At 44.1% G+C, this 27,849-nt stretch overlaps 1 protein-coding gene across 3 annotated transcripts in view; it reads right to left on the reverse strand.

Moving 5' to 3' along the window:
- The window catches only part of TENM4 (teneurin transmembrane protein 4), a 375,996-nt gene that overhangs the window by 176,295 nt on the left and 171,852 nt on the right, over positions 1–27,849 (reverse strand). For all 3 annotated transcript variants that reach the window (XM_054576340.1, XM_054576339.1, XM_054576338.1), the window contains 3 exons: positions 10,215–10,385; positions 2,983–3,197; positions 1,130–1,340 (listed from right to left, as the gene is read on the reverse strand). In XM_054576340.1, the coding sequence (XP_054432315.1) occupies positions 1,130–1,340; positions 2,983–3,197; positions 10,215–10,385 (597 nt within the window). The remainder of the gene's footprint in view (positions 1–1,129; positions 1,341–2,982; positions 3,198–10,214; positions 10,386–27,849) is intronic.

Below are 27,849 nucleotides of genomic sequence, written 5' to 3' on the forward strand. Positions count from 1 at the left end.
AAAATGACTACTGCTGTCTAGGAAAAAGAGCCAGGGTCTTGCAGGAGTGTTAGAAACCAACGGCCAGAGTCAGACGTTGTTTTTCAGAGAGACTCCCAGCCAGGGACCGAGACAGAGTTTTGAGGTAAACTCTACACCACACAGAACTTTTCGTTAATTAGCAAGTGTTCTGGTTCATGATGTGCTATCTTCCTCTAAGTTTTATTCTCCTGGAGGAAATTTTTATCCCCAGCCCATGTCATAGTGCTTCCCTATATACACTCAGAAAAAAATGTTGTCTGACCTGACCCACTGTCTACTGCATCCTACAGCACGCGGTGGTGCTGTAAGGAGGAGACAAAGTCTATAGAATGTGTGGGTACAGGGGAGACAGTCCTTACAACAGGGGAAGGCTTCCAGACCCCCCGCAGGCCTGAGAGGTGGTCAAAGGCTCTGGCTGAACAGGAACCTGCTGGTGAGAGCAGCCAAGGTGTTAAGCATGTGTTTAAGACACCAGGGCTCACTGTGTCGGAGATCAGGCCGTCTCCCTCCCCAGCAAACCCCGGTGAGACTGGTGACATCGCTCACCCAGCCATTCACACTGCCACGCCCCCTCACCCTCCAAGCCTTTATCCTGTCCTCTCACCTGCTGGGGGTTAAGAGCTCCCAATTCGAAACAAACAAACAGAAACCGCCCCCCCTAAAAACCCAAATAACAAACCAGTGAGTTGAACCAAGGGACTCTGTTTTTTAAAAAAAAAAGGTGTTGGAGAAGTTTCAGGAAAAGAAATGTTGCCTCCACGTGGCTGGGCACCCAGGGCTGCTGTCTCACTGTCGGGCCTCTCCCATGCCCCGCTGGCCCACACGCTGTGCCGCAGACAACGTGAGAAAGGCTGCGGGCTCCGCGCTCAGGGCTCAGGTGCCAGCACAGAACAGCCTTTCAGCCCCTCCAGTCACTCTTTCCCTCACTTCCCTACATCTCACTCCCATCCCCTGTCCAGCAGGTCGAGGTGGCCTGACGCTAGCCTGCAGGCAGCATGACAGCTCTGGACTGCACACCCCCCCAGGTCACCTTCGGCTCCCAGTGACCCCAGGCATCTTCTCACGCAGACAGACAATAATATCCCACAGAGGGATGACGGTTCCTTACCGATGGCAGTGGTGAGAAAAGAAACAACTTCAGACTCCTTCCCATCATTGTAAAAAGCCAGGTGCCAGATGCCGGAGTCCAAATACTGGATGAAGCCAGTCTCATGGCTAGAGGGAGGAACGGCTCCCCGAGACTGGCGCTGGGGTCCCTCCAGGCTTCGTGCCTCCTGGGTCAGGAGCCTCCTTCCATCCAGCAGCTCCACAAAGTCAAACTGAAGTACAAAGAGAACACAATTAGTAGTGGATCTGCTTTGCCACAATGCTAGAGTCTTTCTTCAGGGTTGTCCTGGAGAAAACCCCAAGAAGTACAACTTGAGACAGGCAAAAGAGGCTGAAGCCACAGGAAGGTTGATCGACCAACTCCAAGTCCTCCCCAGACTCCATTTTTTTCATGGTAATAATCTGTTTATTCTCTTGTAAGTACAGAACAATAAGTGGATTCATTTTTGGTCTCATTTTACTATAATTTTGGTGTATGTGTGGTAAGTCTTCATCTGGCTGAGCCTACACCAGGACAACCATGATTTTCCAAAGGTGGGCACATGGTCAGAAACGTAGCCACTTAACGACCGTAGCCACTTAATATCCTGGAAACCCAGGGGTCTAGGATAGGGACTGAAGCCCTGGGTGTGCCTTAAATGTCGGTCACATGAAAATGAAAAGTTGATTTATATCTCTCTTCCTTTTGTCAATGATCCATTTTAAGCACTCCAGTTTCAGGGGGCAGTTTCAGGGGAATTTACCTGGACTAGCTCAAAACTCTATCAATAATTACATGCCGTGTCAAACACAATTGCCAACTGATCCGAGCCTGCTCGTGTAAGACCCAGGAGAAGTCAGATACACAGTGTTACCATGGGTAGGTGGTTTAATCCTACTGGCCTGCTAGCAAGCAAATTGGACCATGGGTCATCTCTACCTATCCATATCTACCTACCTATCTTTCTGAAAAACCAAGATAGGAGTTCATTCTATTTTATGTAAAAATGTCTGGAGGCATGAAGTCTAGGACTAGCAATGAAAGGACTAGCAATCACAGTCCTACAACAAAAATCAGGGACCAGGCTCTCTCTGTTTTTCTGTGACTCCACCCTTAGGAAATGTACCTATGTATCTAGCTTTTACCTAAAAATTGTAAAAACAGCGGGTGCTAGGAGGACTGCATTTGGCCTGGGAATGTCTGCTAGATACGTATGATTTATGTTACTCCAATCCCAGAGCTAGGAGGACATTACAACAGTCTGTTCTGTACCCATCGTGACTGGTAACATGACAGTTATCCTGGATGAGTTTACTTAGTGTTCCTGGCGTGCACGTGGCTGAGTAAAGGTGAAACTCTGAAGGAGAAAGAATGGAAGAGACTAAGGAAATAACATTTATTCTGAACCACACCCTGCAGTAGCTGCCTTATAAATGTTCTTCTTTATTCTTCACAGTAACCTTGCAAAATAGGTAGTGTTATCCCCATTTGATAGATTAAGAAACTTGCTCTGACAGGATAAGTAACAGGCTTGAGGTTTCAGGGCTGATAATGAGAGGACTCAAACTCAGGTCTGTCTGACTCCAAAGTGCATACTTTTTTCCTCTAGATTATTTTTCTGAGATAACTTAACTTGGGAGACGGGGCAATATACCCAGAAAGGCAATTGAAAAATATCCTAGAATTCCCTTCTCTTTCAAAGCCCCAGGATGTAACTCTACTCATTGGAAAGGCAGGGTCTGAGAGAGGCCAGATGGATGAATGGGCTAGCAAATGCATAAAATTCCCCTCAAGGACACAGGTTTAAGCATTAAGTGTTTGTCTTTGGGTTAAGAGTTGAGATAGGTGCCGTAGGTGTGTGAGATTCTGGTTACCTGTGTATGTGAAGGAGGAAGGCCTTTTCTGCCATAAATGCCAACCAGAGCTGCCTTTCCCAGAGACACATTGAATTTCAGATGCACAGGATGGTCTATGAACACTTGAGATCTCCAGAAAGTGCCAGGAGGAATCTTCTGGGAAGCCCGTCTGCCCACGTCGATTTCTCCAGAGTCTATAAAACTGTCCTCTGGAAAGAAACTACTGGGCCTTCCTACCAAGACACAGGGAAGGGAAGATAAAAATGTCAGGATTAGACACAGGTGAATCAAGCACTTATTGCATCTGAAAGAGCAGGACTCCCTCTGTCCACACTCCTCTCCACAATGGCCTGCCGCTAGCACCCCTCCCCACTTCCCCTACTGAAGAGCAGAAACGTCCAGAACTGCTTTTCCAGGGATACTCAAATTGTTCTGCTAAAAATACTCATGCCTCCAAAGCAGTATGGGCCTCCCCAAGGGCCATCTGTTTACTGCATAATTCCACAGCTTGTTAAGATATATTTTGATCCTAAATATACTCATTTGCAGTCACATGAGAATGGCTGTGTGTGTGTGTGTGTATGAGAGAGAGAGAGAGAGAGAGAGAGAGAGAGAGGGAGAGAGAGAGAGAACGTGCAAGCTAAAATAGAATGGTTAGGGGAAACAAGGTGTTGTTATTAAATTTCCAGCTAAGAGTGCTTCCCCTGGCAGTAGAAAACACGACCCGAGTGGAGTAAGGCCTTTTACAAGTTCACTAGTTTATATATAATTGGACGTCAAATTCTGAGGCTGAGATATGTGGATGGGGGTGGGGGTTGGGTTGGGGACAAGGATAGTAGGGTTGGGGAAGATGAGAAAGAGGGTACCTGTGAAGGAAGGAAAAATGCTTCCTTTTCTAGGATGGAGGTCTTCGAATAACTTTTTTTTTTTTTTTTTTTTTTTTTGGTGCTAAAGGGGCAAAGGGAATTTCTCAAGTTTAGGCATAGAGCCTGTGACATACTTGGAAATTTGACCCAGGCCCCCAACCCTGCAGGCCGTAGGGGGTTGGGGGGCACTGATTAGGAGTAGGGTCTCTTGATGTTTTTTTCTTTCACCAATCAAGACAGTGACAGCTTTCTGGGGACACCCCAGGTGCCAGGAAGGAAGGTTGCTTACCAAACATCCTCTATTTAGTAATTAAACACATTCACATGTAAAAAAATATAAACCGTAACTTCCTGCCAGACACTGGCCTTCTGAGGAATTGGGAGGGAGCAGGGGACTCTAGGGGCATTAGAAGATCACCCCTAGAACAATGGAAAACCCAAATAAAGTCAACATCTTATTTGTCATTAGAAAGCACCCCCTGGATATCCTAGTTCTAAGCCCATTGTGCTGTTAGAGATGTTCGAAGAGACACTTTAGAGAACAAGAAGCCATTTGTAAAGAAAACACGTTTATGGGAACTTTTCATAAAAAGCATTTGGGGAATAAGAAATTAAAATGTCTTTTTCCCCCAGCTTTGTAAGATTCCTTACAAAGCATATTTGATGCTGAAATGGAGCTTGGCAGGGCATTGTTGTAGTCATAAAATATTTTACTGTTTTAAATAATACAATTCAATTTAAATGTTAAACTCCTCCATATGTTATCATTCCCTTATAAACTCCCAGGCAGAAACATCAGGTTTTTTAGCTTCAAACCGTTAAATGTTATTTTAATTAAAATATGCCAAGAAAAAAAGTTAAAATGCGTGCTCTCAATATAAGTACCACTAGTATTCTGTCATTAGCATGGGAAAGACTGCGTTCAATTCCTTTATGGAAGGAATGTGCCCTAGACTTGTACCTTGAGAATGTAGACACACACAAACCACCACCATGTGGTTTGAAGTTCAGAGACAGGAGCCAAATTTGCTAAGCATTAGGATGGAAGAGAATTACTTTCTCATTCTTTATCTGATTTCTGGTTTCTCAATACCACAATCCTTTTACAGTCCAGGTAGAAAATAGTATATCCTTCGGCTTCTAATTCTGCCTCAGGAAGCAGAACTCTGAGGGAGTACGAAACAAAAGCAGAATGAGTTCTGAGCTTTTTACTCCCAGAAACTGCACAGAAATAAGGCCAAGGCTGCTAATTCCAAGGACTCATTTCCTTTGTGAGTAGGTGGGAGTCAGAGCTGATAAGACTGGAGAATGGCCTGCCTTCCAATAATTCCTGTGTCTGAGAATAAATAAAAACTTCTCCCGCATTTTGGCATGCTGCTAGAAAACCATGCACAGTTCATTTTCCCCTCCAGTGAGCAGGTTTTCAGGAGACAGCTATTGTGTCAGCTGCGTTCTTTAGCCTTACAGGTCAGGGGCCAGACCCAGAGACACTCTAGGGAGGTCTGTGGGCTCAGGGGCATAAATGAGTTACTTGGCTCTTACCCCAGAGGAGGGAGAGACAGGAGGAGAAAGATTTTTTCTAGCACTCTACTATTTAACCTAAGGAGGCCAAACTGGGAGAAAAAAATTTTTCTTTGGTGTGTACACAATGAAATCAAAACAATAAGTTCTGGTCTAGGGCACCCCTTCCACATCCAGGACTATGACTTTTTTGGCTGACACTGTGAGGGCCACTCTGGAACTTTGGTTCAGAAGAGACCTTGGACCAGAATTCCCCCAGTCTAGGTCCTGAGGGTAATGTTTGAGAAAGGAAGGAGGGGCCCCACCTGGGGATTTAATATCTATTATTCCTCCCCTCTGGTTCCCAGTGGTCCCCTGGACTAACCACAGGGATGGGGGTACTTTTCAGGGGAAAGAGCTCCAGCCCGCCAAGTACCTCGGCCTGATGGGAAAGAGGCATTGGACTGGCTGGGCTAAGGGCTGTTCAGGGTGAAACCACCCCCATCCTTTCCTGTCTTTAAAACACCCTTACCGCTGTCTTCTTTCCAGACCCTACAACCCAAGATTCTTTGTTCTTAATTCTGAACACCAAGCTGTGTGCAGTGGGACAGAAAATACCCTATGACACAGCAAAACCTACGATTGATGGAATGCTGAGAGAGGGCAGAAGGTAGGGGTACCTGGAGGGGAAAGCCCCTGTGTATGAAATTCCTTTTATTCCTATGTACATTCTGGATGATGATGATGATGATGATAATGTATTATTAGTAGTAGTAATAGCAATGAAGGTAAAGGGTAGTTTTTGCTATCATTTAATGAGCTCTAACTATATGGTGGGCATCTTCACATATATTGGGTCAGTTAATTCTCATACTAGTAAAACATATACTGAGGCTCAGATTCCTTAAGAAACCATTGAGATATGAAGCCATTTGGGCTTCCCTTTTATTTATTAGAACACTGCTTCTAAGAGCATTAAATTGATGAATGATTAATTATATCTCTTCCAAGACATTCTCACTGGAGGCAGAGTTCACTGACCCTTTTCAAGAGCAATAGTCCAACTTAAGGTACAGTCTGAACAGGCTAAATGCCAAGGCCAGACCAGGTACATGCAAGGCCCACTGATGAACTTCTTGGCATCCTGGGTGACAAAAAGTTGACAATTTTTATAAAGTGGCAGCCGGCAAACAGGCCTCAAAGTTAAAGGCGACAGTCACCATGTCAAACATTCATAAGAAGGACACTATTCCATCAGTTGGTGCCTCCAGAAGCTTAACAAACAGTATAAAATACTTAACTCAGAATTAGGGACCCCAACAGCAAGATTAAGTTTCACAAGGCAGATTCTACTGGTAATGGCCTTCTTCTTTGTAAATATATACAAAGTCAGGTTTCCTATAGCAATGCTGTACAAATACACAATCATATCCATAAAAGAAATTTATCAGCAAATTTTGAAATGATTGCCTAGCTCAGTAAAATATTAGAGATTTGTAAGAATTGAAATTCCATGCACTGCCCAATCACAGCCTTTACTTTGCTGAACTGAGATCTATTGACATACGTTCTAAAATTCTAATCAATTAAAATTCTCTCCCTCCTTCCACCTTTTTTTTGGGTTCTTTCTCAATGCAATAACTTGTATAAAGGATCCTTTAGTTTCCTTAGCAACTGTTTGAAATTTATTTGGTTATCAAAATAAGCTGTTTCATTTTGGAGAGCCCAGCAGAGCCTGCGTGCAGCAATATGCATGGTTCAAACTGATGGGCAATTTTGATTTCACTGCAGAAAGAAGAAAATGCTATCCCTAGCCCACCAATTCAACCATCAGAAATGCTTGTTTATTCATTGCTTTTTTCCCCCCTTCTCTATTAATGCATAACAGAAGTTCTTATGGCTTTACTTGCAAAAGCTGCTGTATTTGGTTTCTGTCCTATGACAACCCTGAAACGGTTACAGCCATGTTGAAAAATATAATATATACTGCAGTTTGATGTTGTTCTCAAAGACATGGTGAATATTTTGAATATGTTTCATTTGCATTATTAAACAATATATATACCCTTTAAAAATACTCAAAAAATGCCTGGATCTTTCCAAAATCTTTAAGGATAGAATGTTAATTAGTGTGGGCTTCCATATAATAACTGATATGTTATAATGGCTTTGGCTTTGAATAGCAAGAAGGAAAGAACAGACATTTGCTGAGTGCCTCTTTAGGTTTCATCCTTGTTCTACAGATGAGGAAACTAAGGCCAAAGGAGACAGAGTGACTGGCATGAGTTAAGAGAGCTGATACATGTCAGGGCCAGGGGCGAACCCTGGACTCTCTGGCCCCAAGGCCCTTTTATCCTTTTGCCATCACACCCCATTGCTTCCCCATTCCTGGTGGAACAGGGTCTCTCATCCTCATTCCGGAATCAGCTCTCCTCTTTGATACCTTCAGAAGGGACAGCAAATATGCACTCAGATCAGGGTCTGAGGCTTTCCCCCTTGAGATGTGTCTAGGGAACTAGATTTTTAACATCACAAGTAAAAACATAAACTGAGTGGACATAGGTTTGACCAGGGCAAAAGAAATTAAGGACCATGTAGTCTCACATGAACTATAGAAAGCTCTGTCCTCTGTTTTCCAAGACTGATGTAATTTTTTTGTCACAGTAATTGCTTTTGATGCTGACCACTTTCCAGCACTGCATTGTATTTTAGGGGTTTATAAAGAGGATTTCCATTTGCATTAGTAATGATAGATAATCCCTTTAAGCAAAAATCCTCCAATTAAAGTAAACCAATAAGCTGGTGCAATTTTATTTTGTCTCTTATCTGCACCTCCTGCTCCTTGCCTAAACAACCCACAAACTAATTTCATTAGAGTGAATGACTTCAGATACATCCAATTCTTGTTTAAAGAATGTTTGATAGAGATCTTGGAGGGAAAAAAATGCATTTTGCTAAATGAGACCCTTCACCAACAGCCTTAGGGTTAAATGTATCTTATGCCTGCATTTGGAGATGCTGCTCTAAAGACAGCCTCTGTTTTGTGGCGTTCACCTAGCGCACCTGACAGTACAAACTGGATTGGGTATCACACGCCAGCAAGCAGGACCATGGACAGGGCCATCTTGAAAAAAATTCTAAAGAGCCAGCTGGTTAGTCATATGATGATCCTATTATTAATTTCATATGCAGAACTTGCAAATTAGAATGGATCTGAGAGATAATCTAGTTCAACAACCTCCTTTTAAATGGAAGGAAAATGGAGTGCAAAAGGTCTATTCAGGGGATTTGCTTAAGGTGACATCACAGGGCAGTGGGCAGCAGCTGGGCTCCTGACTCCTAAACCAGAGCTCTTCCATGGCCCTATGCATGTGCTCTCATAGCCTAATAAGGGGCAAAGAAAGTGTAAATTAGTTAAGGTTTTAAGTCTTAAAATATTTCTAAAGAAAAAGTTGGGCTTTGCCCCCTCAAATTGTAGGCATGGGTTCTTATTTGGCTCTGTGGCAATAACCCCAGTTAACTTCCCATAAAAATGATGACAGCTAAAAAGTCGATTTTGGCCTTTAAGATCATCATTTCAGAGGTCATGAATATATACTCCAACAAGCATATGCTACCTTGTTAACCAAACTGATGCCTGGAAGGCAAATCCTTGAAAGGACAGGGAAGCTCAGAAGCCATGATCTCAAAATTAACTGAGAGGAAAGGGAAGATTAAGCAGAGAGGGTTGGAGGCAGCTATGACCACGTCGCTGATGAGGCAACACCAGAGATCGAGCGGGCCACAGCAGGTGCAGGAGAACGGATGGCCACACTGCCCCGAAGGACCATCAGACAGGCCCGCCGGCTCAGGCATCCTTCCTTGTACTAATTTTTGTGAGTTTGTGCCATTCTTGGCTGACAGTGAGAGAATCTGTGTCAATGTCATGTTAGAGAAACCCCTAAGAAGTTCAGAGTGTGGGTGTGGTGTCCCGTTTAAGAATGCCAAACTCCTAATGTCACTGCCATTTTCATCAATGGTAGAAAAAGAAATTTGCGTCTCACTGTACAATGGGATTTCTCATCCACATCTCCTTCAGGATCTTGTAACCATAGGGTTAGTCAGGAAGGACAGCTTGTGGGGACAACAAGAGCCCTGGCATCACACAGACCTGGGCGCAAATTCTCAAATCCCTTCTTTACTGGTGGATGACTCTGGCCAAGTTCCTTAAGTAATGTGACCTTCAGTTTTTGCATCTAAAATGGGTATAAATAATTATACTTACCTCACAGTATCCCTGTGAGGATTAAATGTGAAATGCTCTTAGCGAAAACCTTTGAAACAAACATAGTGTACAAACACTAATGACTATTATTATTGCATATGAGGAAACTGATGCTCAGGAAAATTAAGTGACTTGTTGAAGTTACCTGGCTGGTAAGTGCTAGAATACCTTAACTGGTGTTTCCATTAAACTACAAGGGCCCAAGGATGTTTCAATTACAACACACTATCTACCCATCTCACCAAGCCCCTGGAGATGCCCATTCATCCCACGAGATGCCCATTCATCCCATGAGGTTGCTCCAGAAGAGCTCATCTGTACCCCACGCAATCAGGGACAGCCACCCCAGCAGTGCGCAAGCCCATAATGCTTCCCTCAAGGCATGAGATGAGACACCGCGGAGCACCATGAGCCCTGCCCAAGCCCTGCCATGAGCTCACAGTGGCAAGGAGCTGCGATGAAGACACAGGTGGACCGGCGGCCGGCGTGGAGTACAGAGGGATGGAGGAAGCGCCAGAGCATGGAGCTGTGAGTCAGGCACATGACGCGCATAATGGAGGTCTCCTCAGTTGAAAGGCAGACACAGAGGACTCACGACACGGACAACACAGCAACCCTACCTTCTGTGGCTCCTTTGCCTTTCCTGTCAGGGATCTCTAACCCAGTGCCCCCTGAGGGATACAGGGAGACGTCGGTTGGCACAGGCCAACTGCTGGCTGTGTCCTCCGTGATCTCATACATCTGCCCCTCCATCGGCTGCAGGTGCCAGTTTAGGCCAAACAGGTGCATGGCTGTGGTGAGCAATGAGAAAAGTCATCTTTTTCTGCTGGAGGCGGAAATGAAACTCCCAAGCCATAGGGGAGGGTAGGAGGGGTGGGGGAACACAGGAATTCAGGTCAGCTCAGTTGAACAAATAGCCCCTGAAGACAGTTCCTGCAGTGCCGAGCCCTTCCTAGGGAATGGGGCGCACAGAGATGACCAAGGCCTGGACCTGCCCTCAAGGACTCATGGTCTAGTGGACCTGGGAGGGGGCAGGGGTGGGGAGTTATGGGAGGTCTAGGACTTGTGCTTCAGTTCAGGGGGGAAATTGCAATTTGTATCACAAAGGATTACTTTTCTTAATATAAAAATACCTCGTATAAGTAATAGGCAAAGTCCAACAACTCAGTAGGAAAACAGGCATAGGAACCGACAATTTACAGAATAAGAAATACAACTGGCTCTCAATTATACGAAAAGATTCTCAACATCACTCATAGGAGAAATGTGAATTAAATTTTGAAAAACTATTTTTCACATATGGTTTGGAGAAGATTAAAAAAGACTGAAAATACATGGTAATGATAGAGAGTAGGAGATAGGCATTCTCATACTTGGCTTGTGTGAGCGAAAGTTGGTATAAATGCTATGGAGGGCAATTTGACAAAAGCTGTCTAATTTAGAATACACATACCCTTTACTCTGGGACTTGGAGGTTCCAATTCTAGAAACTTCTTCTCTAGATATACTCTCCAGATACTCACACACATACTAAATGATGTACATATACTTATTATTAAGGTTATTTGCTGCAGCATTGTTTATAATAGCAAAATTTTGGAAACCAGTCCATCAATAAGAGGCTAGATAAGTTATAGTCACCCAATATATTATGCAACCTTAAAAAAAGAGTAAGGAGACTTTTTGTATGTGTTTTTACCAAGGGAAAATATAATATGCAGAACAGTGTATTGATATACTACCACCTTTTGGTAAGAAAAAATTGCTATATACGTACTGAATATTTCTGTAAGGATATGAAAGACACTGGTAACAGGAGGTGTGTCCTATGAAGGAAAGAGATGCTAAGGGAAAAGGACAGAAGGGAGATTTACTTATCATTGTCTGTCTGTCATACATTTTCATTTTGTATCATATGCATGTATTTCTGTTTTAAAAATATTTTTCCAATGTAGCAAGAGTTAAATAGTCTTGGGCAACAACCTAGATGGGACCATGAGATGCCGAAGAATGGTCCTTGTCCCCTGGGATACCTCATGCTGGGGAAGGCCAGGAAGCCTGTTCCCAAAATCTAGGACAAATGTCTGCTTAATCCCATCTGAAGATCCAAGACTGAGTGTTGGCAATGCCCCATGCTCGCCCTCTGGGATGGCTGCCCTGACTCCCCACGTACAGAGTTAAGTACTCCAGTGCCTGGACTCCCACAGCATCCTGTATCTAGCATCACACCTTTGTTCAATTGATGAACATTTTCTAAAAGCCCACTCTGCACCAGTATCGACGGTCAGTTCTAGAGAGCTAGGAACTGAATCAGACAGCCCCTGCCTGGATAAGCTCACAGTCAAGTAGGGGAGAGAGACAGGCCACAAAATCTATTCAGAAGGATACAAGGTCCAGAGAAGGGGGAGACTGACCCATTAAGTGGGCCTTAGGAACACAAGGGAGGAGTTACAAAGATATGAAGGCTCATAGTCATCATGCTTAATGAGAAGCCACTATGTGCCAGACAGCATGCTGAGTAATTTCTATATATATATATATTCCATCTAATTCTCATGGCTCGCCTGTCAAACCCAATTTATAGATGTGCACATAAAGGCTGAGAAGGTTAATTAAAATTATAATTATATAAAACTATAATTTACTGAATGCTTACCATGCGCCAGGCATTGTGCTCAGCGCAGTAAATGCAGTATTTCCTTTAATTCTCATAATGATCCTAAAAGGTGAGCATTAATAACCCCATTTTACAGATGAAGAAACTAAGACACAATGACACCAATTGACATATGGAAGGTTAAATGGCTAACAGGTGGCAGAGTCTACACTGGAATCCCAAACTGTTCAAATCCTGAACTCATACACCTGCAGTCTTTCTGGCTTGCAGGCCTAGGCTCTACCCACGTGGCCATGCTGCCTCTCACTAGCTCCATCTAGCAAGCCGTGTGCGCATTACAATTATACCCCCTCACACATCAAGCAGCCTCCAAGGCTTTTATGTGTCTTTTTAAGTAACAACATAGGACCCTGTGGGGTGGACAGCAAGTTGTGTTACTTGGCCCCCATCTGTGTATGGGTCCACTGAACGTGGTCTTCAGGGACCATGTAACTGCCTTCAAGACACAAAAAACTGTATAGAGGAGACTAGAACACAGCACATCCTCTGGACTTTTAGTCCAGACACAAGCCACTCAGGGAACACACACCCATTTGATTTATCCACAAGACGTACTCCGGGAGCAGACACAGAATCTGCCCCTGTGCTTTCCCCCAGGTGACTGCGGTGCAGGGGAAAGTGTGAAGGGCCAAAGGTAAAAAAACTAGTTTCAAATCCTAACTGCAATTTCTTGCTATAGTATTTTCAGCTGAGAAATGGGGATAAAACTATTTCAAAGGACTGTTGTATTATATGAGCAACGTGCTTTGTAAATTGTACATACATGTGAAAAACTATGTTTTATAACCACTATAATTGTACCATTGATGATAATGATCAAAGAGTAGCTTAACATTTATTGAGCACTTTTTAGGTCCCAGACACTAAAATGCTTTACACTGATTTTGACTATCTCTGCTTAGTTGCCAATAATAATAAAAGTTAACTTCCCTGAAAGAACTGGAAATAGTTGGCTATTTCCAAAGCTGAATTAGCTTCCATTTCTGCTTACCTCCTTACTGTTTTAATATATACACTGGCACCTCCAAGGTGATGGAGAAATTGTTTGAACTATGGATGGCTCGGATATATGCAGTTAAATGTGCGGTGCCGCTTTCCCCATTAGAATCAATGATCTCAACTAAGTGCGCCTAAGTGCTGTCTTGTTCAAAGGTCATGAGCATTAACTAATCCCAGAATGAACAGAACTCTCACAGCTTTGTGAAGAGGAACATTTTTATTGTCAAAGTTTTCTCTTACTGTTAATAAGATGCAAAAGCAAGTCCTTGCTTAAAACAATACAGAAGGAGAAGCCAGTGGCAAAGTGTTACAGGTGAAAGGATCCCAAGATCTGGTGTCCCAGGGAAGGTACCCAGGGCAGCTGTGGACAAGGTTTAGGGTGCACACTGGTGCCCAAGCCCCTTGGCTTTGCCCCCGGCAGTCACCAGCAGAGGCCCCACACGGCTGTGGGGCTGGCCAGTCTCTGTGACCTGGGGAAGACGTGCCCCTGAAAACCACCTAGGAAAGCAAAGTTCTGGATCCAGCTCCAACTTGGACCCTCTCAGAAGATGCAGTCACTCAGAAATACTTTAGGAGGCTGGTGGGTAGGGCAGTGAGTCCAGGGCTACCCAGACTGCACTAGCTGGAAGGTAGGATTTAGAGGAGTAGGACGGTGTGGAGTCAGAGAAGTGAAGCTGCCTTAAAGCCAAAATAAAAAGGAAGCCTTAATCTGTGATACAGAGTCTTAAATGTAAGTCACACTAGGGGCCTCCCCACTGTTTTACTGCATTGTTCGGTGGGTGGGTAATTTCAGGGTTCTGGGTTCTGGGGGAGAGGAAGAGAGGAAAGAAATATTGTATTTTTCCCTGCTCTCCTTTTCCCAGAGGACACAACACATGGTCAGCCAGCCACTGTCCAAAGAAGACAGAAGCTTAAGCAACCGCTCTTCTTTATCCTGGATAATAATCAAAATAGAAATAGCCACACAAAACTTGGTATCAAGTGAGTGTATGCTAAATGCTAAATGCTTTATTTACATAATTCAATTGAATCCTCACTTAAAGATACGTTGAAAAAAACATTAATGGAGAATGTATACAATGAAACCGGAATATAAACTGAGCTAAAGTGCTACACTGTGATTTACTCAGAGAGGTAAAGTAAGTTACCTAACACCACACAGCTGGTATAAGATTGAGGCAAGTTTCAGAGTCAGGAGCGTGTGTTCCAAGTGATCTGAAAGTTAATAGCCATGGATCTCAAAAAGCTTTGAAGAAATATACAGTAGATGGTCCTCTCTGGCCTGCTTTGAAGATGGACTAAAGTAAACTGGTCAAAAACTGAAACAATACAAATTTAATCATCATATTCCCTGTTTCCTAAGGAATTAAAGATAACCACTTACCACTACTGTACATCATAGAATTATCTAAATTACACCATGTGGTTTGTGTTTGTAACTGCAAAACTCTCCTCAAGCATACTGAAAGTGACATAAATAAGAAACTTGATACTGGCTTGCCTTTAGACTAGTTTGTAATTCAATGAAAAGGTGAAAAGATACTAAAGAGTTCAGAGGAAGGCTGTGGAAAGGCGGTGGGGTCAGCAGATCACCCACACTGAAATGTTAATGATTTCTGAAAGCCAAGAGCTGGGCTGGGGGAAGTTTCCTATTCCCTCAGCTCTAGTCAATCTGATCTGAGGGCTGACATTTTCCAGTCGCCTTTTCCTGCCCAGCAAGACATGAGGGATGGCTGAGAAAGTGCAAGCTCCACCTTGACATTTTTAAGAAAAATGCTCAATAGATGTTCAGACAGCGAAGGCTCTGCGCCAGCACCTGGCCGGCAAGAGGCAATTAACAAAGTCATCATGCAGCAGCCGTCAGTACAGGTGCAGGGGACCTGTCCTGTCCAACGCTCACCTCCCTTCCCCAAACTGAATGCTTGGACCCACTTGCATCTGTAAATGAGCAGCTCCAGGTAGTGACTACAGGTGGTTATAACCATGACTGACTGTTGATGCAAGTGGCATTTTGGGTTGCAGAAGGCAGTGGGAACCAATTCAGCTACACAGGTACCCACTTTTCTGTCTTATATTGGTGCTCGTTTAAAAAAATAGCATAATTTGTGTAAAATATAAGTCACTGAATTCTGTGACTTATCGTTCTCTAGTGGAGAAAATACAAAACAACACAACAGAGCAAAAACAACACAACAGAGTTTCATTTCCCAGGTTCTGTTCTTATTTTCACCACAAAGCCACAGCATTCAAAAGTTCCAAACCAAGAAGTTATATACACAGAAATGTGTGCTGCCGTGTAATAGGAAAAAATTGAAAGCAACCTAGATGTCTAAAAATAGGAAATGAGTTAGCTCAATAGGATACAGGTACTGGATGGAATACAAGGCAATCATTATAAAAAAAATAACTGACAACCAGCAATGAAGGCAAATGCTTACAATATAATGTTAAGCGGAATAAAGCAGGACACAAAATCATATATTTCTGCTGCCTGCATCTCCGTAACACCAGATATGCATGTGAAAAAAAAATTACCTGGAAAGACATACGAAAAACTGACATCAGGCTTTGAATTACAGTGGTAGGGTTATAGATAAATTTTCTTTGCTATTTTCCAAACTTACTTTAATGCCATTTTACGTTAAAAAGGAAATTCTACAACTTGGCCTGAGGAGGGACAGGAGGGAAAGAAGGACGACAGAGCGGAGGAAGGGGCGCCCGCTCTGAGCGCAGGCCGTGTGGGACACGAGGCCGGGGAGTCGCGGGCACCTTCAGGAGACTGTAATTCACACGTTACAGATGAGGAAAACTGGAGTCTCCGCGAGGCTGCATGACTCGCTCAAAGACACTTTCCAGATGGAAAATGATAAAGTCACATTTGAACCCAGAACTGACTGGTTCCAAAGTCCAGGGTCTCCTCCTGGTTTATCACACTGCTGGTGGTTCCGATGTCTGAAATTAGGTTGAAATTAAAAAAAAAAAAAAATTAAAGCAAAGCCTCTGCTGACAGCACAGCCAGGTTTGCTCTTTTGAGACAGTGTGTTAAGGGGCTTTCTTCTCAGGGATAAAGCATGGGGTCCCCAACCTTTCCCCCAGGTGCGGTTGATCCCCACAACGATGCAAATAAGTGACTTGTCCATTGGCAGAATCAGTCTTCAGGTTCAGCTCTCTCCAGGGCACTCGCAGTTAGGGTTGTTTATTAGTTCCATGACTTTGGGCAAATTACTTAGCCTCTCCGAGGCTGTATCCTCCCATGCCAAATGAAGACAGCAGCATCTACCTCAAAGAATTAAATGAAGTAATGTATGTAATTTGCTTAGACTGTGCCTGGCACGCAGGAGAAATGCAGTAAATGGCAGCTGTCATCCTTGTCATTTTCCTACACTGACTTTCCTAATTCCTGAATCCACTCCAAGATCTGTTAAAGCCAGCTCTGTTACGGCACCTTTATCTTTTTTCTGTGTATTTTCTTTGACTCCCCTCTCTGCAACTGCCAATTTCTTTAAGCCCAGAGACCTCTCCTAACCTGTTCCCATTAGCTGGCAGCCTTAGGAACTAGGGACATTTGCCCAATGGATAAAGGAGTTTTTAAAAGTGGAATCGCTATAAAGCAGCTGACAGAATCCCATTGGTGATTACGTGTGGCTAATTTTAAATCAAGTAAATATGTTGCTTTTCTTCCTGTGTCCAGATAAACCTGACTGCAACAATCAGGGTTACTGTCTCTCACCCCCAAATTAAGTGTTGGCTGGAGAATGGACTCTGGCAAACCTAATCATTTTTCTGCACCATGCAATGCTGTGGGGAAGGGAGGCCTTTAAGCAAGGATTCGCTTGTAGCTGCTCAATATCTCTGTAAATCAAGGTTGGCTTGGGCACAAGGGACAGGCTCAGGGGCAGTGAGCCTGGGAAGTGGGGAGCGGGCACGCCCACCGCCCAAGTGGAGGGGAAATACCGATTTCATCGGCGGGCACTGACAACGGGTGACAGGGCATGTTGCAGGGGAACCACGGCCGGGCTCTAATTTGTACAGAATAGAGTAAACTGCTATTATTGCAGTAATAGAATAAGAGAGCTGTCATTTCTGGGCACCTTTCACCTGACAGGCTCTACTAAGATCTCTCCTGAACAGAACTAATTTAGAGGTTGTTCACTTCCACCAGCCCCTGCGGTGACCTCAGCCCAGCTCTCAGACCTCTCCCCGCCCTCCTCCCAATGCTGTGCTGGTGCCAGAGACACAGAAACGAAAGGCACAGAGCACCGTGGTCACCAGCAGCACGGCCCTTGCAGCCAGCAGTCCTGAGTGTTTTTTCTGGTGCTCATGTTTATGGCTATGTGACTTGGCTCAGGTTTTTGAACCCTTTGGAGCCTCAGTTTCCTCATCTATAAAATGGTGACAATCACACCTAGATCCAAGAGCTATTGTGAAGATTAGAGAAAATAATGTATTTTAGGAGCTTATTATGGTGCTTGGTGAGTGATTTGCAACTGGTGTGCCGCAAGAATTTTTAAAATACGAAATACCTGATTATTTAGCCAGGGACACTGGCCTCTTTTTCCCTTAGAGGGTCAAATAAAAAAAAAATGATAGCAGCCAAAACAGCAGTAGCAGTCTGGTATGAATGAATCAAAATTATACCTATTTTTTTTGTCAGATTGGCAAAAAGATAGATATTTTTTGGCATGCCGCAGAATTTTTGTAATTCGTTTCTATGTGCCATGAGATAAAAACTGTTGGAAATCACTGTGCTTGGCATTTACTCAAGTATAGGGCCTGCGGGGGGCTGGCCCTCTTTGTTGGTATCTTATCATCATAATCTTTACTATATATTAAAATTTTTACTGAGAAAGTGAAGGAAGGAAGTTTCTTGAGAGAGTTGACAGACTGAGCTCCTGCTCTGGTGCTAGGGGGCTGTTACTAGGACTGAATTTCCAGCCCCAGGGGCCTACCCCACCTCCCTGCACAGAGGAGGAGACTCAGACTTGGTGCATTTGCACCAGAGCCCCAGTCTGTAGGCTCCTAGTTCAGAGCTCTTTCTACTAAATGACCCTGTCATTAAGTCCCAGCAGGAAATCCTGTAAGAGCAGTAAAGCCCTCTTCCTGCTTGTTCTTCCATCAGCACTGCACTCTCAGATTAAAGGAGTCCTCTCCTTGAGCCTCGAGTAAAGGGAAGAAACCCACAGACCTGCTAGGTCAGGCCACCGTGAGGCCTTCTCTTCAGGGCGGGAATTACTCCTTTCATTTCTATCCCGCAGCACCTGGTCCGCAGGAGTGAAGAAGAAAGGGAGGAAAGGAAGGAGACAGACATAATTAGGATTATTATTACAATAATAACAGCTGTCATTTATTCAAATTGTACCATGTGTATGACATAATGCTGGAGGATTCACATTCATTATGCCATTTAATCTCAGACCATTTTAAAGAAGATACTGGTACCCTGTTCTATAGATTAGGCATCTCAAAGCATAGCAACAAGGTAGATATTATTAATCTAATTTTGTATCTCTAGAAAACCAAGGCTCCAGAATGGTCTAAATTGCCTCATTCATCATGGCAGCACCAGGATCCAAAACCAGGTTCCAGTTACTTCAAATCCCAAGCTTTTCTCAGACTGATGTCATGGAAGTATAGGACAGGCTTCTCCTTAGTCTTGATCAGAGTAAACATGCAGTTTCTGATCAAATCACTGCCAAAAAAGCACGCATTTAAGGAAGTGACTCCACACAGAAGAAGTGCTGAAACCTAATAAAAGGCACTTTGTTGCCCTTTATGTTCAAGGCTTAACTAATGGTCCGGGGATCAAAGACACCTTGGGGGAGGCCAGCCTTGTCAAACTGCTCTGCTGGGGTGAGCAGCGGCACTGCCCTGGAGAACAAGCCCAGACCGGGGAGGCACAGTGCCTGTCATTTCCTGGAAAGGAGGGGAAGTGCTGGCATGAAGCTCTACACAGCTTCTGATTTCCTTTCTTTGTGGCTCTGGCACCCACGTGACAACATTAGTCACAAGGCATCTACAGTATTTCTAGGTAAAAGCATGTGGCCTTTGCAAAGGACTCGCCTCTTGAGTGTGGCACCTGGTCTCTTCCTCTACCTGTACCAACCGTCAAATGGGGCAGGAAAAAACCATGGGTTTGATTAAGCTTTGGGAGCTACAGAAGAAGAAGTGGTTGCTAGGTACCATTTCCATAGCTACTAGAAAACATACTGTGAGACAGGGCTCTGGAGAGCGACTCTCCCACTTCCTGATTTCCTTTGGCATACCAGCCCTGTAACTAATTTTTTCAACAATCAAAGTCAATTAGGAGGTAGTCCCCACTGTACCTCTAAATGGAGTTTTAATTTGTGTATATATTATTAGGATAGGCCTTTTCCCTCTGGAACATTCACCTTGGTGAGAGGAATGAGGGCAGACAGCTTAACGTGGAGCCTGCCACCCGGATTTGTAACTGGATTTGTAACTTGGGATACTATTTCTTCAAAATGAGAAACAATTTTAAAAAAGATTGTATTTATTCATTTTTGGAGAGAGGGAAGGGAGGGAGGAAGAGAGGGAGAGAAATACCCATGTGAGAGAGAAACAACAATCGGTTGCCTCTCGCACACCCTCAACCATGGACCTGGCCCGCAACCAAAGCATGTGTCCTGACCAGGAATTGAACCGGTGACCCTTTGGTTTTCAAGACAATGTTTGGTCCACTGACCCACAGCAGTCAGAGCAAGAGAAGCATTTCAGGAGCATTTTAAAATCTCATAGGACAGAGTGTGTGATGTCACAGCTTCCTAGTCTCCTGCGCCGTGGACGTTTTCTGACTGAGATCACACCGCGTTTTCTTGCTTCCCTGTCTTTGCCTGTACACAGAGCAAGGCTCTCAATAAATGTGAGTTCTCTTTCTCTGCTATACACAGGACTTTGGTTTGGTTTAGTCCTTAGATTGGGAAGTTTAAGACAACACAGAGTTTCAGGCACCATGATGATGTTGATAATCAGGTTAATAATAGCCACTGCTGCCCTGACCAGTGTGGCTCAGTTGGTTGGGCATCGTCTTACAAGGCAAAAGGTCACTAGTTTGATTCCCAGTCAGGGCATGTGCCTAGGTTGCAGGTTCAGTCATTGGTCAGGGATTATAGAAAGGCAACAAATTGATGTTTCTCCCTTTCTTTCTCCCTCCCTTTCCCTCTCTCTAAAAACAAAAAACCAATAGCCACTGTCATTGACTTAAAGCTATATTGTGTCAAGCAAGCACTGTGCTCTGTGCTTATAAACACCTACTATTTAATCCTCACAAAGCCCTATCAGGTAGGTACTATTATTACTCTCATTTGCAAGATAAGGGAAACTGAGGCTCAAAGAGGTTCAACAGCTTGCCCAAGATCACATATTTAATAAGAAGCAGAGGGTAACTTCACGTCTGAGTCAGATCCAAATTGCCCTGAACCTGTCCCTAACCACAATACAAGCCAGCTTTCTGCCTAGATGTGAAAGTGTAGAAAAGACTAAAACGGGGGGGAAATGCAAATCTCATTATTATATGGACCTGCCTTATTGCTCAAATTTTGTTGGCAATATTTTCCTGAGGATAAAAACTTGAGTTAATATCTCTTCATAACAGAAACAATTTTCAAAGAGTATTTTAAATGCTTGTTGAGCACAGCAGCTGACATTCCTCTTACTCCTCCCTGCTCAGGAGCCTTAGGCTGTGTGTATTTCTCCTGTCCCTTGAACACACCTTGTCTGTCCAGCCTTCAGGCTTTGGCTACTGCAATGTCTCTTTGTGGAATGACCACTGCCTTTCCTATTTAAAACAAAACAAAACAAAGCAAAACAAACAACAAAAAAAATTCTCCCATCCTTCAAGGCTTACTTCAAAAATCACCTCTTCTCCGAGGATTTCCAGCATTATACCAGCCAAAAATGACCTCTGTTCTCCCCTCTCCAGCCCTGGGCCACCTTGCCATTGCTTCAGCACCTCTCCCAGGCTTACTGCCCTGGCATGTGCTCCCTGTTTCTTGCTGGCTCTATTGTCCATCTCTGTACCCCGTGGGACAGATCTGCAGAGAGCCAGCCGCTGGCCCTCACCAGCTATGTTTGCATCATCAGATAAACCACTTAAGCACTCTGACCCTCAGTTTTGTCATCTGCAGAAATGGAAATATAATACAAAGCCATCTTCCAGGTTCTTGTAAATATTAAATTTAGTGGAAGTTCTTTACAAATTATACAGTATATGGAAAGTATAAGGCATTATTATTACATTGCTTAAAAGTTACTGAATAGAAGAATACCCAAAGCTTAATACATAGACTAACGCAAAGATTTATATATGAAACTTTCAAAACAGCCCCAGAACTATGCAATGAGGTGTATGAACAGTACTTTTTAAGGAATTTAATACACTACAAAATAGTTAGGAGACAAACAACCAGTTGCAAAAGAAGAGTTTTCAGGTAAAGAAAAAAGAAAAATGCTATTTTTCCTAAAATTCTCATTTAATCTTTGCTACCCTCCACTCCATCTCTCAAATACCCTTTCTGTATGCACAGTCAGGCAGAGTCACATGTGCTCACATACACACAGACACAAACAGGGGCCCAAGGAGCAGATCTTGCGATGGAATTCTACAGAGGGCCTGAATGATAAAATTTAGGACAATGTGATAAAATGGATGCCACAGTACAATTAATGATACTGGCATTTTTTTCTCATTCCCCACTGGAAGCTATGAACAAAACCTAACTCCAGGCTCAAAGGCAGGATAAGTCTAGCTGCCTTCCACATACCAGCGGGAAGGGCTTCCTCCCGAATGAAATGTTAGGCCAGTGACAATCTACTCGTGCCAGATGAAGCCAAAAGAACAGCAGAATCAGGTAACACGGGGTGCTGGTGCTCAATAAGCCATGTGCATCGAGGTCCCCGATGTCATTTTGGGCCTCCTTTCCTCTCCAATCCTGAAGCACTGTGGGTGCAGACCACAGCCCCACTCAATGCTGCAGGCACCTAACAACCCTGGCCCCATGCATGGCAAGGGCAGCTGGATGTTAATTTTTCTTTCATAAAAAAATGCACTGGTCTCTCTGTCGTCAGGAGCCCCCGGCAGCCTCGCAGCAATTCCGATCAGGGGAGCCATCCCAGCTATGGGAATCATCGCGGAGCGCAGTGGGGAGACGGCTGGCTGTGTGAGCACGTCCTGGTTCTTTCACTCACTAGCGATGTGGCTTTGGACAAGTGATTTAACTTCCTCGGGCCCGAGTTTCTCATCTATAAGGTGGCAATAAAAATTGGATGGTACCTCGCACATGGTTGGTACTTGACAAATACTTGTTGGATAAGTAAGATTGTTGAGAAAATTGAGAAAATATATGCACCATTCAGAACATGCCTGGCACATGGTAAGCTCTCAATACATATGAGCTGCCATCTCTGTTACATGAGCTTAGGTTGTGGGAGAAGAGCTGGGAGCACGGGCAGAGTAAAGACCCAAAAAGGTTGGCAAAGCCCCCCTTGTTCAACCTGAGCCTCACGTATGGAGCAGAGCAGTAGAAGGAATCAGAGGACGGCTCTGAAGGGCACCATGGCCCATATCAGGGACACAAGCCTCCAATCAGAAGATCTGGTTTCGAGGCCCAGCCCTGGTACTTACCAGTCATTGCAGCTGAACAAATTCTTTAACTGCAGTGGGCCTCAGTTTCCACACGTGGGGCTTGCAGGACAAGGAAACGCAGTTAATAACTCCATACAGTGCACGGACTGCTGGAGAGGACCAATGAGTTTGAAAGGCCTCACACCCAAGGCGAAGCGTTTCTTATGCAGTGGCCTAGGGCAGCCTGTCTTCTCAGGCAGAAGGCAGCAGTGTCCTCCTGCCACCGCTGTGGTTTCTGTAACTGTATGTTTAAGAGCCTTCAGAAAAATAGGGACTGAGGTCTGCAGACATGTCAAATGCACAAATGGACACAACACTTCAATGCACTGTCTTCTGACACAGGTGCCAAAAATAGCTAACATTTCTATCTACTGTCCTCTGCCTTTGTTTAGGCTGTTCAATGTCTTCCAGAAAGTCATTCCTAGCTTCTCTTTCACTATCTTACTTGATTTCCAAGGCCCCAGGGCCTTGTGGGGAAATTTTATCTGATCTTCTTGGTAAGAATGGATCGCTCCCCCCAAAATGAAAACAAACAAAACTAAACTAAACAAAACTAAACAAACAAACAAACAAACAAAAAACCAAGAAAAACAGGGACAAGGTGCAAACTCCAGTAATGTGCTGTTATCGACTGCCGTCAGCAACTCACACATCCGGCTCTCCACGACACCATGGGTGACTCGGAGCAGTGATGCTAGCTTATCCGGCTTTGCTGGGGACACAATGGGGCAGACGGCTTCTTGAATGCTCCCCGCCATTTCAAACATGAGCTCGGGGAAGGTCCCTCTCCTTAATCCCAGATTACCTGAAATCCCTGTGTCTGAGGGTGGCCTTTGGCCACTGACTCTGAAAGAGTTTTAAATCTCTGGGTGATCCAACTGCCCAAAGGCTGAGAACTGCATTTACTGAACACCCACTGTGGGCCACCCGCAGACTGGATGGATCGTGGGCAGATATTTTCGCACTTAATGTTAAAAATACCTCTTAGATATTAACTGCCATTCCACCAATGAGGAAATCGAGACTCAGAGAGATGAAAGGAGCCGTGTGAGCCGGGGCTGGAATGCAGGTCTTACGCTGCCCAAAGTCTGTATTTCTGTTACCAGACCATACTGCCCTCTTTAAAGGATGGAACTGTTTAGTTGTGGTTTTGTTGTTTTGCTGTCAGGTATGGAAGAAATACTGTTTTTTACAGTCCTCTCTCCTCCTCTCATGTTTCCCTTCTCCCTCCTGTCCCTCTCTGTTCAGTGTGATGAAGAACAGCTCGCTTGCTTTGTCACCTCTGTCCCAGGTCTGCAGCCCTCAGCCTGGCCCTGACTTCATTGACCTCCTCTCCACAAGCGAGGTATTTACAACAGCCATCAGGGAGAATGCTCTTGCTTTTTCTCTGCACCTAAGTGCCATTACACTATTTTATTTTATAATAATTTGTCTAGAATAAAAACAAGGACTTGGAACAAATCCTTTCCAAGGATGCTGAAAATCTATAAAAATCGATATGTTTTCCATACTCCTAGAGTAAAGCTATGGAAGGCGCACCTTGGGCACCTGGTTGGGGTGACTTTCTGACCAACCGTGGCTACACTGCCTCTTCGGGGGCCTTGAAACTGCCCACAAGCCAAGGGTCTCCAAGACCTGGGACAGTGTGTTGTCTCTGCAGCAGCTGCTGTTGTTATAAAAAATGAGCATACTAGAAAACTAGGGTCCTTCCTTTTTTGCGACCTTTCCAAACTTGGGACTGTTTGGCCCTTGGGTTCAACACACTTTGTTTGCCAGGGAGGAGGGGAAGACAAATTTCATTCAATAGTGGTTCTTACTAGTAAGAGCTAGGTGATTGTTATTGCATCCCCACAACAGCCTGTTATCTACATTCACAGAGGAGGCCACCGAGGCTCAGAGAGAGCACGGTTCTTTCTCAGAGTCGCACAGCCATAAGGAATAGACGGGGTCCGAGCCTGGCCTGTGTGCCATACCGACTACATTCTGGCAGCCACCTCTGGTTTTCCCTTGTCTTAGTTTCTAGGAATCATTTTTCACTCTCACATCATCTCACCGCCGCCTCTAGGCTCTCAATCTCTCTCCCTGTAAGGACTTGAGCCTACACGCTTTCCCTCCACTCCGTGCCTTGCAACATCTGCTAGGTTCTAGTTCTGACATCCTCTCCTCCTTTCTCTCCTTCGACAAACTTTTGCTGAACATGTGCTACATCCATGACAGACCCTGGTGCAAGAAGCTGTGGCTGTAACACAGAGAGATGGAAATCGTTTCTGCCTCGTGGCAGTGGACAATCCAACAGTGGACACAGACACAGACCAATCCATGACACAGTCAGTTCCAATTGTGGTGAGTGCTATGAGCACTGTGAGAGCGTATAACTGGGTTCCTGGCTGAGCGTGAGGAGCTCAGAGCAGTTTCGCTGAGGATGGGATATGTGAACTAGCAACTTGTTGAAAAGGTGTTGAAAAGCAACTGACTGGGAGAAGGTAGGGGATGAGGCGGGTCTCTCTCCAGGAATGAAGAGCCTTCAGCTTCTCTAGGTCTCAGGCCCATTGTAAACTCCTCTGCCTGCCCGCCTCACACCCCCATTAAACCAGTTGACCCAAGGTGAGACACTAAGCCAAACACTGGCAGGACTGTGGGGAAAGTGGACATGTGGCTGGGGGTCCTGGAATTCAGTCCTCTCCCTCTGAGAAGCCCCTCATAGTGCATAACACAAGCTTTAACCTGTCCATACCTTGTGACCCAGGAATACTGCTCTGGGGAACACCCCTCTGTCCCCCCACCGCCAAATAAATGAAAGAAGAAAACAGGGCAGGAGGCACAAAGATGTTCTCAGAGCACCATTTATAATAGCAAACAGTTAGAAACAGCAGAAATAGAATGAAAATAATGGTGCAAATATGGTAGAGCCGTTAATCTTGTCAAGAATGAAAATTGTGTCAGTTCTTGAAACTGCATGCAAAAATGGTCCATGAGAAGGACAGAAGAATGTAAACCTGTGAATTCATGCTGACCACAGAGAGGTTTCTGGCTGCTATCCTTCAAGAAGGTCAAGTGTAGCACATGGAAAACCCTAGAATGTTTCAGTTGTTTCCCCGATATCTTGAATCCCAGATTATATCATAAAATTTCCTCAACAACATTTTGATATCCTAGGAGTTTGAAGGTTATTGAAAGTAACACCTGAGTCTGGATCCAATAAATAAATCACTTCTTTACTACACCTCTCAAAAACAGTACCTAAAACTACCAAGCTGGGGACTAGATGAGTGGGTGTTAGAGGCTGAGAATGAAGAGAGAGGACTGACCTCAAAGGGGTGTAAGGGAGCTTTTGGAGGTGATGGCCAAGTTCTATATTGTGATTATGGAGATGGTAACACAACTCTGCCAAGTTCATAGAATGGTACACCTAAATAAAAACTGGTAGGTACCCCTCAGGAAACCCCAGGGCCAGCACACTCAGTGGACAGCTGCAAACCACATCGAGCACCATCACCCTACCCCTGCAGAGTTGATTCTCCATAGAGGGAAGAGGTTTGTGGTAAGTGGTCATAGAAAACAGGGCAGGAGGCACAATCCTTGCAACTGACTGGCCTGGGGAAATCTCTCCCAATGGAGTGGTCTCTGCCAACAGCAACCAAGACTCAATTACAAGAGGAGGGTGTATTCAGCCCATGCAAAGGGTGCACCATGAAGGGGGAGGCTGTGCCACTGGACCCTACAGGACACCGACCACATTAGGACACACTGCCAACACATGGAGTCAAAGCAGCTCTACCTAATACATAGAAACACACACAGGGAGGCTGCCAAGCAGAGGAGACAAAGAAACATCGCCCAAATGAAAGAACAGATCAAAACTCCAGAAAAAGAGCTAGATGAAATAGAGATAAGTGACCTATCATATGCAAAACACTGGTAATGAGGATGCTCAAGGAACTTAGTGAGAACCTCAGCAGCATAAAACAGATCTAGTCAGAAACAAAGGATATACTGAAATAAAGAACAATTTACAGGAGAACGACAGTAGAGTGCATGAAACCAAGAATCAAATCAATGATTTGGAATATAAGGAAGCAAAAAAAATAAGCAATCAGAACAACAAGAAGAAAAAATAAAAAAAAAATGAGGATAGTATAAGCAGCCTCTGGGATACCTTCAAGAGGTCCAATATTCGCTTCATAGGGGTGCCAGAAGGAGAAGAGAAAGAGCAAGAATTTGGAAATCTATTTGAAAAAATAATGAAAGAAAATGTCCCTAATTTGGTGAAGGAATCAGATATGCAAGTACAGGAAGCACAGAGAGTTCCAAACAAGATGGATGCAAAGAGGCTTACTCAAAGACACATCATAATTAAAATGCCAAAGGTTAAAGATAAAGAGAGAATCTTAAAAGCAGCAAGAGAATAGAAGTTAGATACTTATAGGGGAGTTCCATAAGACTATCGGCTTATTTCTCAAAGAAACCTTGGAGTCTAGAAGGAATTGGCAAGAAATACTAAAAGTCGTGAAAAGCAGAGACCTACAGTCAAGATTGCTCTACCCAGTAAAACTATCATTTGGAATGGAAGGACAGATAAAGAGTTTCCCAGACAAGAAAAAGACTAAAGGAGTTGATCATTACCAAACCACTCTTATATGAAATGTTAAAAGATCTTACTTAAGAAAAAGAACAACAAAATTATAAATCATAAAATGGCAAAAAATATACATCTATCAACAATGGAATCTAAAAAACAAACTAAGCAAACAAGAAGAACAGAGACAGAATCATGGGTAGAGAGAGTGTTTTGATGGTTGCCTAATGGGAGGCGTGTGTGGGGCAATGGGTGAAGAGGTGAGGGGATTAAGAAGTACAAATAGGTGGTTACAGAGTAGCCACGGGGATGTAAAGTGCCGATAGGAACTGGAGTAGCCAAAGAGCTTATACACATAACCCA

Source organism: Pteronotus mesoamericanus, unplaced genomic scaffold (assembly GCF_021234165.1).
Source record: "Pteronotus mesoamericanus isolate MK-2021 breed Mesoamerican mustached bat unplaced genomic scaffold, CSHL_Meso_final contig_33, whole genome shotgun sequence".
Classification (NCBI taxonomy): domain Eukaryota; kingdom Metazoa; phylum Chordata; class Mammalia; order Chiroptera; family Mormoopidae; genus Pteronotus; species Pteronotus mesoamericanus.